At 51.4% G+C, this 19,900-nt stretch overlaps 1 protein-coding gene across 1 annotated transcript; it reads right to left on the bottom strand.

The window, feature by feature from the left end:
• Nucleotides 1-9,263: 9,263 nt before the first annotated feature.
• On the bottom strand, nucleotides 9,264-18,592 carry DEFB1 (defensin beta 1). Its single transcript, XM_032328860.1, has 2 exons — nucleotides 18,358-18,592; nucleotides 9,264-9,505 (listed from the first exon to the last, which is right to left on the bottom strand). The coding sequence occupies exons 1-2, from the start codon at nucleotides 18,416-18,418 to the stop codon at nucleotides 9,357-9,359; spliced, it is 210 nt and encodes a 69-aa protein (XP_032184751.1). The 5' UTR covers nucleotides 18,419-18,592; the 3' UTR covers nucleotides 9,264-9,356.
• Between the last annotated feature and the right edge of the window lie 1,308 nt (nucleotides 18,593-19,900).

Raw genomic sequence — 19,900 nt, 5'->3', positions numbered from 1 at the left:
CGTTATTAACAACGGGGGAAAAAGAGCCGCGGTTTTGCTTGGCTTCTCCAGGCCTGGTGTTTGCCAAAAATCCCTTTTGGAGGCGCTTGCTTCCCCTTGTATCACCCAGGGGCGTTGAACGTTGTCTGCACCCACAGCCTGCGCCCCGAGGTCGCCCTGATTCAAAGGACACGGTGGTGAGGTAGGTCACTGCTTGCTCCCAAATACAGAGACTTGGTAGAACATTAGAGATGCAATGAAGCCAACAGACCAAGAACCAACTGCCACTGAAAAGACAGTTTGTTTCTCACCGATCCCAAGAGGAGGGGCCCTCTGGGGAGGCAGCCCGGGCCAGTCAGGAGGCAGAGGGAGAGGGAGACTGTGGGCAAGGGCCTTCGTGGTGGTTTCCATGGCAAGGAGTCCAGGAGGCAGGGGAATGGGTTTAGGATTAGCTGGTCAGAGTGATGTCAGCAGTTGCCTGGGACCTGCCCTGGGGGACTCCGGGCAGGGGGAGAGAGGCTGGAGTGGGAGAGCCCCACAGAGGAGGTGGGGGGCTGTGCGCTCTGGACTGGTTCGTTTACATGTGAAAAGCTCCAGGAGCACTTTTGCTGTGCCTAGGAGCTGACTAGCCCTGGAGGGGAGTCCCTCAGGGTGCGTGAGTCCCCAGCATCGCAGCCTCCAAATATGGAAGGTGAAAATCGCGGCCAGCACGCTGCTCTGGGACGCCTTCTCTCAGCCGTGCTTCTCGGTTCCTTTCAAGGGATGAAGATTAACCCCCCGCCTGCTGACCCGAGGGCCCGACCAGTCGCCACGGCGCCGACAGGAAGGACACGGCTGCGTCCAGTCCCAGCTCAGCCCCACAGCACTCGGCCCCCAGAGCAGCCACGGCCCGGGCCGCGTGTGTCCCAGAGGAGCGGCGCGAGGGACCAGCCCGTGTGGGACCAGCCCGCGGCCAGCCGCACACAGTGCTCTGGGGGAGAAACCCGTGTTTGGAGAGGTTGTAGCAGCAAACGGTGGTCAGTACAGACTGACTAGGCCTTGTGGACGGCCGGGAATCTCCGAGAGCTGACTGGTCCCCATCCCTCGGGATGTCCCATCTCTTCCGGAGACATCCTGCCTGGGTTCCTCTTTCTCTGTCACCCTGAACCGGGCTTTTCCCAGTTGCTGTTTCACCTGTGAAACTTTCAGTTGTAACTCGGCTTCACCATATTAGTGTTTTACTACAGTTTCCCCCAGTCTCTGCTTCATCTCTCATTCAGGTGCCCTCACCTGCCCCGGGTCACCTGTCAGCATGTGACGCTGCCCTTACGGAAGGTCCTGCCCCCTGGTGTTGCAGGTCATGCCTGCGTCAGCTCTGCACCGGCTTCCACTTCTGTTCTTGCACTAGTGTCTGTCCTCATACCCCGTGCCCCAGTCCTGGTGCCTGACTTGTCACCCCACCCCCATCCTAGTGCCTGACCTCTCACCCCATCCCCCATCCTAGTGCCTGATCTGTCACTCCATCCCCCATCCTAGTGCCTGATCTGTCACCCCATCCCCCATCCTAGTGCCTGACCTGTCACCCCATCCCCCATCCTGGTGCCTGATCTGTCACCTCATCCCCCATCCTAGTGCCTGACCTGTCACCCCATCCCCCATCCTAGTGCCTGACCTGTCACCCCATCCCCCATCCTGGTGCCTGATCTGTCACCTCATCCCCCATCCTAGTGCCTGACCTGTCACCCCATCCCCCATCCTAGGGCCTGACCTGTCACCCCATCCCCCATCCTAGTGCCTGACCTTTCACCCCATCCCTCATCCTGTGCCTGACCTCTCACCCCATCCCCCTAGTTCCACTCTTGCTCTCTTTGACATCTCCTGGAGAAAGGGCTCCGTTGAATTGTTTGAGACAATTTAGAGCCGTGCAACAGCACCTAATTAAGAAAAGTTTTCTCAGCCAATTGGTTTTGGAAAAGTAGATAATGGCGAAGTGGTTATTCAGAGCTTTGGCTGTGAGGTCCTGAGAAAATCCGCCCGCCAGGACCATGCTGTTGCGGGGGGAGCGCGTGTTACGCTTGTTTGCCACTAGATGGTGCCCACGAGGGTAAGGTTCTCATCCCGGCTCTAGGATCCTGGGTAGAAGGACTTGAACCTGCCGTTTTATGGGTGAAGGAGGGAGGTGCAGGTGCTGGCTCAGAATTGCGCAATGAGTTAATAGGCGGAGTTTTTAAACCCAGGGCTTCCTCCTTTCAAAACGTGATGTAAAAAACGAATTGTAAATGCAGTTTACTATGGAAAGTCACACGGGAAGGTCCTGATGGGGGTGCGGTGGGGGAGCTACCAAAGACTGAGGGTGAGGAGGCAGGGCAGGGACATCCCCCCCACCCGTCACCGCCACCCCTGCACTTAGCTGGCAGGAGGGCTATTCGTTGGGGAGTAGAGAGAAAAGGAAAAGATTTTAAGAGATTCATATCAAAGCAACACAGGAACAATTTGTGCAATAGGTTTGAATTAGGGTGTTTTAACATTACAAGTTGTCATGTGGAATGAAAGCAGAAAAAGTTAACACTGCTGGGGGTAGACATGGCCTTCCTGCTCGCATGAGCTGTGACCCCTCCCAGACCTGGAGGCAAAGCCTGGGCCCTCAGGAGCTCTGGAAGGATTCATGGCTCAGAGCTGTGTCAGGATTTTAAGGATGTTTATGACCCTGTAGATTAAGGGACTTTAAGGTCTTCACAGTTGTTTTCTTTGTTGTGGCAAATGCCCAGTGATGTTGTTTATTTAAAAAAATCATCATCATCATCATTGTGGAAATGATAAGATTTTGGTCTAAAATTCATGTCTGTCCTCTCTTCCTTCCTCTGTCCTTTTGTTTTTTCTTTTTTTCCCTCAAAATGACTTGATTATCTTTTCCTCATGTGCTAGAACATTTTTTTCTTCTTTAATAAGTTTTCATTTAAATCCCAGTTAGTTAACATACAGTGTAATATTAGTGTCAGGTGTATAATGTAGTGATTCAACACTTCTATACGTTGCCAGCGCTCATCACAGGTGCAGGCCATCATCCCCATCACCTGTGTCCCCAAGCTCCCCACCCACCTCCCCTCTGGGGACCATCAGTTTGTTTCTCGATTTGTGTTTCTCTCTCTCTTTTTTTCTCCTTTGCTCATTTGTTTTGTTCCCCAAATTCCCCACCTGCGTGAGATCATATGGTATTTGTCTTTCTCTGGCAGACTTATTTTGCTTTGTATTATAATCTCCAGCTCCGTCCATGTTATCAGAAACGGCAAAGCTTCATCCTTTTTTTATGTCTGAATAATATTCCATTGTGTATATATATACCATATCTTCTTTATCCATTCGTCGGTCAAAAAGGTGAAGAATCCATGTAAAAAATGGTCAGAAGACAGGAACAGCCTTTGCTCCAAAGAAGTCATCTGGAGAACCAAGAGATACATGAAAAGATGCTCAACATCACTTACCATCAGGAAAATGCAAATCATAAAACTGGAATGAACTATCACCTCACACCTGTCAGAACGGCTAAAATCGACAACATAAGAAACAACAGGTGTTGGCGAGAATGTCGAGAAAGGGGAGCTCTCGTGCACGATTGGTGGGAATGCAAACTGGGGCATCCCCTTTGGAAAAAGTTATGGAGGTCCCGTAAAAAACTAAAAATAGACCTTCTCCACGATCTAGCAATTGCACCAGTGGGCATTTACCCAAAAAACATGAAAACACTAACTCAAAGGAATACATGCGCCCCAATGTTTACAGCAGCTTTATCTACAACAGCCGAACTATGGACACAGCCCACGTGTTACAACACCTTCATGAAGCCCATCTAGGTTTGAATATCTTATCAGTCCACACTGTTTCATACACAATCACTCTTTCCCGTCAGATTCTCCTTTTCCCTTGTTGCCACTGAATACTGTGTTTTTGGGAAATTCAGCATCTTGCTATCTTCGTGGCGTCCCCGGGGGGGTCAACCCTCAGCAGACCTGCACTATGTCACCCTCTCCTCTCCTGGTGGGGAGTGCACGCTTCCCGGATGTCCTGCTCCCTGCTTCTGTGGCAGCGGGTGACCTTTGCAGGCTCGGCCATCATGGAGTTGTGACTAGAGAAGGCACACATTCCCCTGGGGCACAGAGCAGGCACAGGAGAAAGACAGGAGAGCTTGCAGCTGTGCTGGCCGGGTACTCCAGATACCTACTGATTTCATTCAAGGATCTGGTTGGTTCTGGCAGGGACCCTGGGAATGGCTGGACTTAGGTCACCTCATTGTCTGTCGCCACTGGCCACCTACTAGGTGATAAGATAACAGAAGATAGCGCCTGAGTGCTGTTGCCTCCAGTGGGAGCTGGTGGGGAGAGTCTGAGCCTGAACCCAATGTCCCAGGCCAGGGGTGGCAGAGGAAAGCTCCACAGGGCCCTCCGGAGAACCAGCAAATGCAGCCCACGAAATGGTTATGGAGGCATCGATCAGCAGCCCAATGGAGCAGAAATCTTGCTAATCTAGCAAAGTGTGTTCTTCTGGAAGAGAGAGAGCATTGTGCACCCCCATCCAAATGACTGAGTAAGAGGAAGAAAGAGGCTGCGGTGGGATCCCCTGCCCAGCCCTCACACAACCCCCAGCTCAGGGCAGCCCAAGCACGGGGACAGGAACGTCCCATAGGACGTGAGACTGAAGTTTAAGAAAAGACAAACTACATCTTCATAACCAAAGGAGGTTCTTCAATAACTCAAAGTTTCCAAAAAGTTACGTGCTTGGACCGAGACACCATTAGTGGTTTTGGTTTGTGGCCTGATGAGTCGATTCAAACCAGTGATATTTCCCGGCTCACTTAGCATCCTTGGCATGATTTTAAGGGAGGAAAATCAGGGTCCAGGAGGTGGAGGAGAGGGGCTGAGACCGGCTCTCCTTCTATTCCCCACCGCAAACGGCTTGCAAGGTCTTGTTTGCGTTCAGCTGTGATGGTTCTAGCTCTGTGCTCTTCTGAGCCTCCGACGACAGGTGACATCTCTCTTCCTGCACACATATTCTGATTTCAGCGCTGAGTCAGACCCTGCCTGTCACGGATGGAGTCTTCAACCCACAGAGGCAGAAAAACCAGCTTGTTAGTGAGCCAGGCAGACGACGTGGTGGAGGGCCGCTGAGTCAGCACGAGACATAAGTCATCTCCCCAAATGCTCCTGTCAACCCTGGGGGTACATTTATTCAGCTAGGAAAACTCCTCGGGCATTTTGGGGGGCACAGAATGAATCATTCCTCCCCCTGTCCCTTTTTTGTTAAATGCTGAGCCACAGTCTCCAGGACCCATGACACCCCGTGGGGTCAGGGAACCGAGAGCAACAGCAAGGAGCCTTGGAGAAGGGAAGGGGTCCCCCGCGGCATCGACCTTTCTGGGGCACCGTGCTGGGCTTCTCTTGAAGGAGGACCCCTTGCTGGTTTGGGAGGACCCGAGGAAGATGGGCGCGGATGAGGACACCTACATCCCTGTGCTGCTCACCCCCCTGTGCACTTCCACGGTCACCCAGCCCTCATCTGCCCGAGGGGCACCTGACCCCTGGGGAGCCGGCTGCGGGGAGAACAGGTCTCCACCCTCCGTCCAGTGGCGGCTCTGTGAACATGGTGATGCCAGCCCTGTGGGGAAGGCTGGAGGGCCTCTCCCGCTCTGCTGAGCCCGGGGCTGGCTGCCAGGGGAACCCGAGTTCTAGGAGGAGGACATCGCCGATTTCTGGTCCGAAGCCTTCGCAGCACCCGAAAGAGGCAACTCAAAGCAGAGCAGCGCACAGAACGCCAACAGCCACCGAAACTTCCCAGAAGGCAGAGCCCAACTGGGACAGCGGATCAGCCCACAGGCCAGCGAGGGGCATCTCCTAAGTCCCCTCTGGGCGGTGACTAGACATGCTGTTCTTGACGCCAAGTGTTCTGTCTTCTTCCCTGAGATGGTCAGTCAGGTGCAGCCACCTGGAGATGGGGGAGAGGCTCAAGGCAACAGAATGTACCATGTACATGTACCTCGAGACAGGAGGCCCAGCACACCACGCAGGGGCACATGGAGACAACACAGTGGCCAGGAGGCACGATGCCGGAGGGCGGGGAGAGCACTGCTTTTATTGGAGTTTCTGAGGAAAGGCAAAGCAGGGCAGGATTCCCAGTTTGGGGACTGGCTTGTTCGAATAATTTTGGAAGGCTTGAGGCTAGATGGGTAGGCTCTCGTTGGCTGGTACCTTGCCCTGGGGTGACTAAGGCAGACAAATGTGGTCTCCTGGGGTGCATGGGCGAGACGGAAGAGTGTGGCTCTGCATGAGTTATCTTACACATGGAAAGCATGCTCCTTGCAGGGACTTTACTCTAAGAATCGGCAAGGAAGGTTTTCTGTTTGTTTGCTTGTTTTGTTTTTCTTTTTTTTTTAAGATATCAAAACATAATAAGCAGAAAATAACATATATACAATATGACATTTAAATCAGTGGACTTTTGAGTATAGTAGATTGCCTTCCATAATGTGGGTGGGCCTCATCCAATCAGTTGAAGGCCTTTTTTTTTTTAATTTTAAAGATTTTATTTATTTATTTAACAGAGATCACAAGTAGGCAGAGAGGCAGACAGAGAGAGAGAGGGAAGCAGGCTCCCCGCCGAGCAGAGAGCCCAATGCGGGACTCGATCCCAGGACCCCGAGATCATGACCCGAGCTGAAGACGATGGCCCAACCCGCTGAGCCACCCAGGTGCCTGCCCAATTGAAGGTCTTCTTAGGACACAATCACCTCTCCAACAATAACTTCTCCTAGCAGACAGCGAACGGCAACTCTTTCCTCTATCTCCAGCCTGTTGGCTCACCTCCACTAGCTTTTGGACCCTCCAAGTCTCTGTAATTGTGTGAGCCAATTCCTCAAGTCTTGCCTGATGTATACACACGCACATCGCGTTGGGAGACCACTGACTGATACAGAAGCCGTAACTCTGAAGACCACCGCACTCATGAGGAGCTTCAGTTCCCTCCTGGTCATTCCTCTTTTTTTTTTTTTTTTCTTTTTGGAGGAAAGCCTGGAGTAGAGTATTACAGGACCCGTCAGGGAAACCTTTGACAAAATCATGAATGGCTACCACGTCTTAGCACCCATCAGAACAAGAATGCTTCTTCGGCTCCCTGTCATTCCATTACCGATCTGTCGACCAGACTGGGGGACGTGCCCCGGGGACCCATGAGCCCGAGTCAGGACGGTGCACTGTCTCCATAGGAGGCTGTGTGATTTTACTATTAAAAGCAGAAGCAATGCTAGAGTGTATTTTTTTTTTTAAGATTTTATTTATTTATTTGAGAGGGAGAGAGAAGGAAAGAGAGCAGGAGAAGAGCAGAGGAAGAAGGACAAGCAGACTCCGTGCCGCGTGCAGAGTCTGATGTGGGACTCGATCCCAGGACCCTGAGATCACGACCTGAGCTGAAATCAGGAGACACCCGGGCGCCCCTCAGGTGTATTTTGTGCAGTATATGACCTCCCCCCTTCCTCTGAGGTACGTCTGTGACTGGGGTAGGCACCGGCAGGTGGATGAGGCAGCTCCCGTGCGGGGCGGTACGTAGTACCCTCTCCCGGGGATGTGGATTGCCGTGTCCGGCTTCACCCACACGCTGCAGAGATGGTGAACGTCCTCGCCAGTTATTTCTTGCTGACGTGCAAGTCATGCCCGAGCCCAGCGCCCACGGTATTGTCACAAGAGGCTTCTGGGCAGGCGCACCGAGGACGGGCCAGTCCCCGTCAGCCACACCACCCTCACGGGCACCAGGCATTAGAAGGCAGGAGCTACTCCTCAGAAGGGGAACCGTGCAAAACCGATCTGCTTCGGGAGACATGCCTCAGTCAGGGCGCTCAGCTTTGTGACCAGCTCCCTCCTTCCTTAGGGTCAGCCACGGCAATTAAGCTGGACCCGGGACAGTGTGTGGTGCTCACTCAAATCAGCACTTGCTTTTCAGCTAAGCAGATGCTGTCCGAGGAGCCAGATGTTGGCTCTCACAACTGTTCTGAAGTCAGGTGGATTGCAGACAGCAGCGAGCACGCCTCTGACTCTTGGGCCATTATCCCTCCGTGGTGGCTCGGGCAGTATCATCCACATTCTCATGCAAGCCAAGTGCGGGCTGAAATGGTGGGAGAGGGTGACGCACGTGCATCCCGGGGAAACGGAGAAGTGGGCTAGCTTGGCTTGAGCTGTTCAGGTGCAGGAAGGAACAGCGGCAAGGGCCTCATCGTGGGAGGATGGGGTTTGGGTGGTACCGGCAGGTCCGAAAGGGGCAAGACTGCAGATGCCCTAGGCAGGCAGGGCGGGGGGTGGAAAGGCTCAGAGGAGTTTGGAAATGGATGGAAAAGCTCAGAGGAGCTCAGAGGCATGACACTGGAGGGGGTGGGAGGTGTTGGCAAGAGCAGATGAGAACATGCCCAGCTGCTTTCCCTTAAAAGGGGCGGTCAAGAGTGCCACCCCCGTGGCCTGGGGGCTCCAGGGCCAAATGTGGAGGCGGAGGGGCTGCAAAGATCATGCTCATCTTTCTGGTTCTGGGGCTGCTGTTTCCAGTGCTGGTGCTGGCAGAGACCTACCCCTCCCCCCTTTCCTGTGACCATCCCTGGCCTCTCTGTGGCTGGGAATCCACCAAAAGCGGTCACTTTTGGTCCGGTGAAGAGCTCCTGGCAGGGCAGGGAAGATCACCACAATCTTGGAAACCAAAGAATGTGAGGTAAACACAAAATGGGGGCTTTTTTTTTTTTTTTCCTGCCGGAGGAACTGGATCTTGGGAAACCCAAACCTTGGCTGTCCGAAGTATGAGGGCTTATCTGGGAATCTGTCTTTGATTAAACATCCAGAGGAATGCTCCCAGGGAGGACTCCCCATATCTTGAACAGGGAAGCTGACAGCATGCCTGAGGTTTCTTTTCAAAATAGACCACTCCTGGGGAGAGGTGATCACTTCCTTTCAGGGGAAGGGAGAGGCCCTGCCCATGGGCCCTGCAGATGGGCTGTTTTCGTGGAACTGGCTGCTAAGACCGCCCAGTGTGGGGCGAGCTGCCGCGTGGACGAGGGAAGGCTTTGCCTGCCTCATCCTCTCCTCGTGTGTCCTTGGCCTCACGGGCGCCCTCCACGTTGCCCACACCTTGGCCTGGCAATGACCAGACATGGCTCAGCTCTGGTCAGCACCCCCAGCCCTGTGCAGGGTGGGCCCTGTGGCCTGGCCCATCTCTGCTCCCGACCCCCATCCCTTCTCAACCTCTTCCAAAAGGAGACAAGATTCATTCTGGTCTGAAAGAGGTATGCTTAAAAAAAAGTCTTCTTTTATTAAAACAGTGGTTACAAATGCTTCGTTGGACTTCCTCCTCCTCTCTCCGTCACACCCAGCTCAGAGTCAACGCATGCAGCACTTGGCCTTCCCACCGTAACAGGTGCCTTCCAACCTGGTGAAGAGCGGGCAGGGGGAGAAGTTACAGGTGCCTCCTTTCCTGGCACACATGTAGTGGTCAGACCTCTGGCCGAGACCGCTGAGAAAGCCAGCACCTGTAAGACGGGAAAGGAAACGCTTTAGACTCGTGGCTTGTGGACATGGTGATTGTAGAACATTGGGTAAAGTGACTCTTTGAACGCACGGCGAAGCATTTTCTCTTTCAAGACCCGGGCAGAGTCTGAGGTCTGTGCCAGCCGTGGCCCAGCGGAAGCCGACGATGGGCAGCGGGCTGGCTTCTGAATGTGGTTTCCTCTGCCCAGAGAGCTTGAAGGTGTGCAAGGATTTCAAGTTAGTCCCCAGGTAAGTATTTTCTCACATAGTACTGTTGCCGGAACAAGGCTGGAGTACATTCCTGACCCTGGAGCTCTCCTCAACTCCCCGCACAACATCCCGTGCTGCCTCGGAATGCCAGCCCCTCGGACCAGGATCCCTGCTCCCCCGTCTCTCTTGCCGCCATCTTCCCTGAAATCTGTTTTCCTTTGGGGTCGGGTTGAAAGTATGGCTACCCTATAATGCTTTCACGGTTTGTCCACTTGGAATTTATTCTGCCTTCTTCCTGATATCCCAGAATCTCATAATCAGAAGGTTTCTGGACTAGTCTTCTACTCTATGCAGTAGCTGCTCTACAATATTCCCAGTCAGTGGGGATCAAGCTACTGTTTTGCTTGCCTCTATTGATAGGTCTTAGGGCACGAATGGTGTCCCCTTCCCCAGAATGTAAGCTGATGTCTTCACCAGCCAGCGCCTCACAGTGTGACTGTGTTTTGAGGTAGGGCCTTTCAAGACGTGATTAAGGTTAGATGAGGTTATAAATGTCGTCTCTAATCCACTAGGACATAGATCCTTATAAGAAGAGGACATTGGGACGTATAAAGGGATGTGTACACACAGAGGAAAGGCCATATGAGGACAGGAGAGTAGGCAGCTATCTGTGAGCCAAGGAGAGAGGCCTTGGGAGAACCCTAACCTGCTGACATATTGACCTTGAACTTCCAGCCTTCAGAACTGGGAAAGGATTAATTTCTGTTGTCAGGGGAGACCACCCCGTGCCCTTTTGCTATGGCCGCTCCAGCTAACGAACACAGCAGGCCATCACCAGTCTGGGGAACAGTCCATTCTGATGCCATGTGTCTCTGCCTATTGGAGAGATGGTTCTCATACCACTGGATTTGTCTCTTATTTAGTCCATATCCCTGTCACAGCTGCCTCACCTGACCTAAGACTGTGGGTGTCTGATGACTGGATATTTGGTAATGTCTGGGGACACTGTGGGTTGTCACAGCTCTGGGGTATGTGGGGTGGACATTACCGGCATCTAGTGGGTGGAGGCCAGAGGTGCTGCGGAAGACCAGTGATGCACAGAACAGAGAGTTATCTGGCCCCAAATGTCAATAGCATCAAGGCTGAGAAACTGTGATGTAGATCAGTGGTTCTCGATGCTGCATACACATTCAATCACCCAGGATACTCTTAAAAATATAGACTGAATTGCTCTGCGGTGGCGGTGAGCTACTGGCATTTAAATAACACCCCATAGAAGTGTCTAATGTTCAGTAAAGAATCGAGAATTGCTGGACCATTAGTTTTCAAATTTTAGTCAGAACTAAGGAATGCCCTTCTCGAGGCTGGGAGCAGACAGGAAGGACAGCACGGACAACGCCTTCTACCAGTTTAAAACAATTATTAGGAATTTAAAAACTTGAATAGTTCGTGGAAATAGAAAAACTGGAAATATTTTTCTATTCTTATATTCATATAGAAAAAATAGAACAGTCACTTGAACAAATGTAAAAATTTAGTTGAGATTAAAAAAAACTCTTAGAGAAATACAATTCACTAAAATATACAAATAAGAAACAGAAAATATAAATAGTCTCATAATGATCTAAGAACTGGGCCATAAGTGAGACTCTGGGCCAAGATGGCTTCATTAGCAAATCCTATCAAGCCACATATAAGAAATAGTGTCTACAGAGCACACTGGTTTTCAGAATAACAAGAGAGAGAACGTTCCCTAGTTTATGGTGAGGTGCCGACTTGGTCTTAATTGCACCATCTAAAAAGATCAGCAGTGCAAGGAAAGTAAAGGAAACCTGTAGCTCAACCGCCCTGATCTTCAAAGAGGCTAAGATCCTATACAAAATATCAGCAAACAGAATAAAACCAAGTTCAGTGTATTTCACAAAGTTAAGGTTTCATTCAACATTTGAAGTCAGTCAATGCCTATTAACAGTTCAAGGAGATAAATCATATGATCATCCCAACAGGTGCAGAAAAACATTGGAAAACTTCAACTCTGATTAATGATAAAAAGCTTTTAACAAACAAGAAATTGGAGAGAACGTCCTTGATCGCATAAAGAAAAATCTACAGATACCTCTTACCAGCAGTACACTTAACACTCAAACACTGAAAACTTTTCATCTGAGATGGCCAATAAGACCAGCATAATGACTGGCAACAATTGCACTGAATGTTCTACTTGAGGGTACCAGCCAGGGGAGGAAGAGAAGGAAACAGAAAAAAAAAAAATATATATATATATATGCATATATATATATATATATACACACATATAGGTTGAAAAGGAGGAAATAATATTGTCACTCTTTGTAGGCATTATGATTATATGCAGACAGTCCAGAAGGAATTAATAAAAAAATTTAACTATTTTGCTGTATATAAGATCAATATAAAACTCAATTTTACTTCTGTGCATTAGCAACCAACAGATAAAATGAAATTAAAATATATCACCATATTGAAATATCAAATGCTTAGTTATAAATCTAAGAAAATACGACACTCCTGTATATAAGAAATACAATATTCTTTGATGAGTTCTAGAAGAACAAAATAAATGGAAATGCTATGTGTAAGCACTGGAAGATTAATTATTTTTCAAATGTTAATTTCCCCCCAAATTAACCTGTAGATTTAACTCCATAACATGAAAATATCAAGAGATTCTTGACAAGCTTATTCTAAAATTTATGTGGGAATTCAAAGGACCAAGAATAGCCAAGACACTCTTGGAGAAGGTCGGAGGACTTGCTTTACTGGATTTCGAGGCTAATTATAGATCCACTGTAATTAGACTGTTTGGTAAAGACAAAAGGACAGGCGTACAAATGGAACAGGTAGGATAAAGAGTGCAGAAAGGGACCTATGCCTGTGTGAAGAATCAAGCTCCTTAGGAGAGCAGTGTTGGGGGGGAAGAGAACTGCTCCCCTTAGAGCTGGTTCTGGGACGATTGGAGATTCATGTTGAAAAAAAAACAAAAAACAAAAAACAACTTTACCCTTAACTCACACATTATAAACAATTGCAAAATGGATTATAAGTCTAAATGAAAAAGGAAAAATAATGGGTCCTCAGAAGACAAAGTTGTAGACTTTCTTCATGTTTTGGGCGTAAAAAAGGTTTCTTAAAATACAAAAGGGATTGCTTATAAAGGGAAAGATAGGACACATTTAGCCACATTATAATCATCATGCAAACCTATGTGTAAGGAGTTTCCATCAGGAGAGAAAAATCATAGCACAAGGGAGGAGAAGAGATTTGCAATATTATAGTTGACAAAGGGCTTACTTGAAGAATACACAAAGATCTACTACAAATCATTGAGAAAAAAACAGATAATCTGATAGAAAATAGAGACACATAGTTTCACATATCATAAAAGCTATCCAAATGGCTAGTAGCTGTATACAAAAGTGCTCAACTTAGTGTTTCTCAGGAAAATGCTGGAAAAATTCTAGCGAGATACCACTACACTCACCAGACAGCTAAAATTTAAAATGATTGACAATGACAAGTATTGGCGTGGGTACGGAGCCGTGAAACTCTTATCCACTGGGGAATGGTGTGGCATCTTCTATCAAGATTACAAATTTCTTGCGCTATTATCTATCTGCCTGCCTATCATTATCAAACACGAGCATATGCTAGGGCCCACAACATCCCCTTCTTCCTGGTAACTAGCCGACTGAAAGGCACACACAAACCAAGCTGTATTATTCAGCATGCGTATTAACATAGTAAAAGTCTAAGAAATATGAGAAGTTATTACCACAAGAGTCAAGCCCAGGAGTGGGTGACTGAGAAGCCGGGAGAGATTATTTCTTAGGTGGCGGCCAAGTCCTGCTTCTTGACCTAAACCCTGGTCACAGGCTACTTGTTTTATAATTCATTAAGCTGCACATTCCTGGTTTATGCACTTTTCAGGATGCGTGTAATACTTTGCAGTTAAAGAAAGAGAAAATAAGAGTTACTTCTGAAAAGGTCATCTGCCTATTCCCAGAGCTGTGACCACCCGGCACCGGATGGGTCCTGTCCCCTCTTGGGTCTGCTTCTGTGCGCTCGCTGCCTGACAGCTCCGTGGGTAACCCACACCTCTCTTCTCCCCCACTTTCCCAAGGGCGACTACACGTCCTTGGACTTGGTGCTTATTCCCGCCAGTGCTCACGAAGCTGGCCTGAGACCAGCGATCCTGCACTTCCCGTGGGGCCGCTGGAGCACACACACCAGAGGAACGTGGCAGAGGAGACCCGTTTCAAGGTAGGAACTGCTTTTCCCTGGTGGGAAAGCAGGTCTGTGCCCGTTTGCGGAGAAAATAGGGACTCTTTCCAATGTACATTTATTGCGCCATACACAGCTGGATTGTCCAAAACCCCACCTCAGTGCAGCTGCAAACCAGCTGTCGGTGGGGGTGTGGGGTGTGGGAAGAACCGTAACAGGTGTCGGTTGAATGAAAGACGGTTGGCTTCAGTAGTGGGAAACTCAGTAGGAAATGGGTGCCAGGGGTTCAGTCACGGAAGCGAACAGGAGGTGGGGGAAGGACTGGTTCTGGGCAGCGAGCACAGGAGGCGCTGATCTTTTAGGGTCATCAGAAAATAAATCTGCAGAAAGCAGGGACCACACCGTTCCGTGTTACTGCCTTGCAATATGACCTGCACGGGCAGATGCTGGTGGCCAGGGAAGAGGAGGGGGCACGGCGTAAATGTCAACACAGAGGGAGATCTTAGACTTCGCATAGAGGAGCCACGGAGAGAGAATTTCTTAACGAGCCTTTCAGAGATGTGGGGACAGGGCGGGGGGCAGAACGCGGGACTGGAAGTGCGGTGAGCAGGTTGCTAGCGGACCTCACTCTTGGCCATTCTGCTCAAAGTGTGGGCACCGAGGTTCCCTTTGTGTCACACAATCAAAGCTCCTAGTGAGGGAGTTGGAAGATAAAACTGGAGAGCTGTTGACTAAAATTATAAATTTCTCAAGCGCAAACACAGACACACGGAGCAGGAGGAGAACGCGGTCTGGGTTTCCACAGAGCTGGCCACCGAGTCCCACGCCCTCCGAGAGGCGTCCAGGGACCCGGTGCTGGGAAGCTGGGGAGCCTGGTCTTACGGGCGGACACAGCTCATCAGAGCCCTCTGGGCCTCAGCAAGTCAACTGAGGCTCCTTCCCACTCGGGACAGAGTGGTGGTTGGCGTCATGCCGGGGAAGGGCTGCCCCAGAGGCTGTGGGGCATTGAGACAGAGGTTGCTTGTCCACTTTGGAGGCTGCTGGCGCTTGAGCCATCCGTGCAGGCTAGAGAGGACCTGACCTCATCTCTGACTTCATCTCCAGGTATCTTCTGCTTCTTTGTTCTTTTTTAAGATTTTATTTATTTAATTTAGAGGGAGGGGGAGAGAGAGAAGCAGACTGCCTGCTGAGTGCGAGCCTGATGCGGGGCTCGATCTTGCGACTCTGGGCCATGACCTGAGCTGAAATCAAGAGTCAGGCCCTTAGCCGACCTGGGCGCCCCTCCCTGAGTCTTCTGAAGCTATCTGGGGACAAAATCACACATGTCTTGAGGTGGTTTTCATAGACATGCTTCTCTCGGCTGACACGCTCCACGTGCGGTATTTTGTGGGCACAGCTCAGTTTCCCGTGTGAGGCTGACCACGTGCTTCTGTGAGGCCTGGTTTGGCGGCCGAGGGGCCCTTGTGTCTGAGGCAAGGGGAAATATGTTTTTCTCCATGGGACCCAGAGGCCATAGCAGACACATTCCTGGTGGCTGTTGCCAGAGGTCAGACTGGAGGAAGGAATTCAGGCCAGCAGGTCGGGGTGGGGATCCCAGAGTGAGACACTCAGGTGTGGACAAGGCAGGGCAGACTCTGAGGGTCACAGGATGTGTGAGCAGGCGTCATTTTGGCCAAACCTTCATTTTAAAGGTGGGGAAACTCAGGCCCAGGCACCCAGGAGTGCCCACGGGGTCCCAGAAGGAAAGGAAGAACAGTACAGAGGAGTGGCCGGCGCCTCTCCCGGTGGGTTTGGTTGGTTTTGCTACAGGGAAGTGCTAACCACCAGGGAACGTTCTCCCCACGTTCCCAGGGCCACTTTGCTCTCTCCTGATCAGCCTCCACGCTGCATAGCTATACCTCCCCACAGCAGCAGGCAGATAGGAAAAGTCCGTGAAGTAGGCTGAGCGGAGCAATAGGGAGCGGTGGGGTCTGCAGCGCCTGTGCGGGGGGGCACCCATGACAGCTCACTGCCTCTGGGCCTAGAGTACGGATTCATTTTTTGTGTTCTTAAGATACAAATCTGAATTTTATGTGACACATCCTGAGTTTCTAATGTCAAGAAGGAAGTAAAAAAAAAAATTTTTTAAATACCGTGGACACCAAAATGACTTCCAACTTTCCTTCACTTCTCCGTCCCTTAAGAGAGCCTTCCTGGCCCCTGCAGACCCGGTCAGTCCCCTTGTCACACGATCCCTTAGCACCCTGTACTTAATGCATTTCACAACACAATGGTAATTAGATAATTAATTATAAAATTGGGTTTCTTGCCATGCTCTGCTTCTAGAACGTCAGGTCATACTTTCCAGGGCTGTGGTTTCCTGGCTCGTCCCCTTTTCCAGGGCATGGCCTGCACACAGTAGCTATTAACTAAATGTCTGTGGAGTCAGTGAGTGAGCAGCCCCAAACGACCCTGACTTCAAAACCCCTCGGCTGGGCTCTCATCCAGCTGATGCAGGGGACTCGAGCTGCCTTGCCGTTTGGACATCATTCCGTGTTCACGGAAATAAGATTTGTATAAGATAAAAGGGGCAATGCCCCCCTTTTCTTTATAGAGATAAAAACTGCTAAAAGAGAGTGCCCAGTCATGGTTTCCTGCAGGGACCACACAACCGTCATTCACCTTGGGGCGTGTGGGCCTGGTTCCCCCCGGGGTAAGCAGCTGAGCCCTAATGGCTTTCCCAGAAAAGGGAGTGAACTGATCCCCTGTGAGGGCTCAGGGTGAGTCACAGTGTGAGGCTGGGACCCTAGCAGCGCCTTCTAGAAGCAGCCCTCAGCTCCCTTCTTGCAATAAACTTGGTTCCACCTCCGGACTGGGAATCAGCGTTACGCAGACAGGACTTGAGTGTTGTCAGAGGACAGAGTAGGGCAGCTTCTCCTGGGAGTTTCTGAGCGAATCCTGGCTATACTCAGCATTCAACCACGTTGTAGCTAATATTTCTGTATGGAAAGACCAGTAAGTTTGGTCACTCCTGTGTATCCTCAGAAACACTTCCACATTCTCTGCTTTGAATGAGATGCTCACAGTCCCGTGTTGAGGGGATCAGCCGAACTCTTCAAGTTCAGTAGTGACTCTCAGGCTTTTCTGAGTTTGAGCTGAACTGCAGCCAGAAATTTCACAGAGCCTCTGGCCCCAAATGCACACCTGCCCGTGTGGCTGGAGTCAGAGCGTGGTAAGAACACGGACGCTTACTGTGCCGCTTGCACTCCTACTTTTGGTTCTTTGAGAAAAACGTGGTGGTGACTCTCTAAACCGATTTTTCCACCCCTCGAATGGGTCCCTGCTAGAAACTTAAAACTCTGCCTTAGAATGCTTTCGCACCCAGCTTCCAGATGGGGGGACTGAGTTGTACTTGGAGAAGATCTAGCAGATCTGTATGATGCAGAAAAGCAGCGTCGGATCTTTTAGGGAACTTGGGAGCAGAATTCATGCTCTAAGTGCCCCCCCAACCCACCACGGGCCCCTCATTCTGCAGATGAGACAGCTGAGGCCCCGGATGTGGGATTTGCCGGAGGCCACGACAGAACATGTCCCCCAGGCCAGGACAGAACATGTCCCCCAGTTGCTTCCACACGCAGCATCCCACCTGCCCTTACACGTCTGTTCTGAGCCGGGGAGCTGGTGTCTTCCGGCCCGACGGAGAGCTCCCTCCTATGCCCTGGGTAGATTTCCCACTCCACAGAACACGCGAGGATTTCCCAGGGAGCATCGAAGACCACCCGTGCACTCCAGACTGCCCGCGCGTGAAGTGAGTCAAAGGTGCAGGGTGAGCTGGCTTTGTGGGAGGGGCAGGAGGCACCTGCTTACAGCAGGCCACCTGCGAGGCCCCACCCAGGGACCAGGGTGAGCCCCGGCCGGCAGCCTACACCTCTCGCCCCTGGATAGGAAGCCGGCCTTTCGATGCGAGGAGGCGCGCTGCGGGGGAGTCCGTGGTCCCCCTTCCACAGAGGATGATTTCTAGAAGTCCGAGACAAAGATGGAGACGGGGGATGCTGGAGCTTCCTGAGACCAGCCCTGCATCCCTGCCCAGCACCGAGGGCGTGGAGCCCCCAGGACAGTCAGGGAGGGAGGCCTGGGCCTGCCTCTCCTGTGGCTGGGCTGCCCAGTGGGCCGGGGAGAGTCGGCCTGGGGTGCTCCCAGCACGCTTGTCCCAGGGGGTCGGGGTATAGCCCCAGGCCCAGGCTCAGCAGGCCTGCCCGTTGTAGTGTCCCCAAGCCAGCCACTCAGCCCTGGGGATGCTTTTCTGCTGCCCCACCCCCAGGCCCCAAGACGCAGGTGTCCTTAAACTCAGCCCCCCAATTCCTGGCCCCGGGCCGAGGGGCTAGAGCAGGGTCTCACAGCTTACCTGGGGCCAGGTGGGAGGAGACGAGGCACAGAATCAGCAGCAGGAAGGAGAGAGCCCTCATGGCGGCTGGCAGGCCGGGCCGGGATGCCCGGGGAAGGCAGAGAGGCTCCTTGGAGGCCGAGCTGACAGAGGCCGAGCTGACGGAGGCTTCCAAAGCCGGGAGTGTCTCCGTATTTATAGGGCAGCACTTGCACAATAGCAGAGGTGATCTGAAGGGCGGTGTTGCAATCCGGAGTGAAATTCTAATAAACCACCCCTCACGCCGTTTGCCCTGAGTAGTCCGGGAGTCACGTGCACACACTTTTCTCTGTCCAGCTGTGGCTGGATTCAGCTCTCAGCCCGGAACACCCCCAGTTGGCTCCTCGGACCGGTTCGGTTTGGTTTTTGAGGCTGGGCAATGCAAGTGGGCTTCCTGAAGGAGGCAGCCCAGGCTAGCAGGCCCGTGGTGGGGCAGCTTAGAAAGCTGGAGGAGGCGGCCTCAGGGGGACACTGCGCAAGGGGCTGCCCAGCCCCCAGCCCAGCCGTGCAAGTCTCTGTCTCGGAGCTGCGTTCTCCGTGCCATGGCCCCAGGGGACACCCTCGTCCCTAACAAAAGTCAAGCCGCTTGCTTTTCACTTAACCTTCAGGGTGGAATTTTCTTTCTCAAAATTCTCTGCTCCTGGGGTGCATGCTCTCCTTGGCTAACCAATGCCAGCCTTTCCTCCGTCCCTTCCTCCCGCCTTCATTCTAATGTGTGTGTCTCGCAAATCTTCTTAAATCTACCAGCCTCTTCTATCACTTAATGTTTTTTTCATCCAGACTTTATTTTTTTAGAGCAGTTGCTGGTACACTGCAAGCTTTAGGAGCAGGTTCAGAGATTCCCTGTCTACTCCCTGACCCCCCCGCCCCTACGCCCTGACCTCTTCCACAGGGTGCATACTTGTTACCACGGACGAACTGACATCGACACATCCGTAGCAGCTGGAGTCCACAGTCTGCATTAAGGTTCACGCTTGGTGTTGTGCATTCTAGGGGTGTGGACAAAGGTATGATGACACACATTCACCATCACAGTGTCACGCAGAGAAGTATCTGTGCCCTAAAAATCCTCGGGGCTCCACCTATTCGTTCCTCCCTCCCCCTGACCCCCTCAACCACTCTCTCTCCTGTCTCCATCGCTTTGCCTCTTCTGGAACGTCCTATGGATGGAATGAGACCCAATGCAGCCTTTCCAGACGGGCTTCTCTCACTTGGGGATGTGCGTGGAAGGTCCCTCCATGTCTTCTCACGCCTTGATAGCTCATCTCTGCTTAGTGCCTCACAGCATTCCAGTGTCTGAGTGAACCACAGGCTACGTCTCCGTCCACTGACTGAGGACGTCCTGCTTGCTGCCAGGCTTTGGTAATGACGAGTGCAGTTGCATAAACACCTGCGTCAGGTTTTTGTGTGGATGTCAGTTTTCCGCTTGTGTGTGTGTGAATGTCAAGAAGTGCTATTGCTAGATCGTACGGTAGGAGGTGATTTTGTTTTATTAGAACCTGCCGAGGCGTCTTCCAAGGAACCT

This window comes from Mustela erminea, chromosome 21, assembly GCF_009829155.1.
Source record: "Mustela erminea isolate mMusErm1 chromosome 21, mMusErm1.Pri, whole genome shotgun sequence".
In the NCBI taxonomy this organism is placed as follows: domain Eukaryota; kingdom Metazoa; phylum Chordata; class Mammalia; order Carnivora; family Mustelidae; genus Mustela; species Mustela erminea.
The sequence above is the reverse complement of the archived record's forward strand: the minus strand, read 5'-3'. Positions and strand labels throughout refer to the sequence as shown.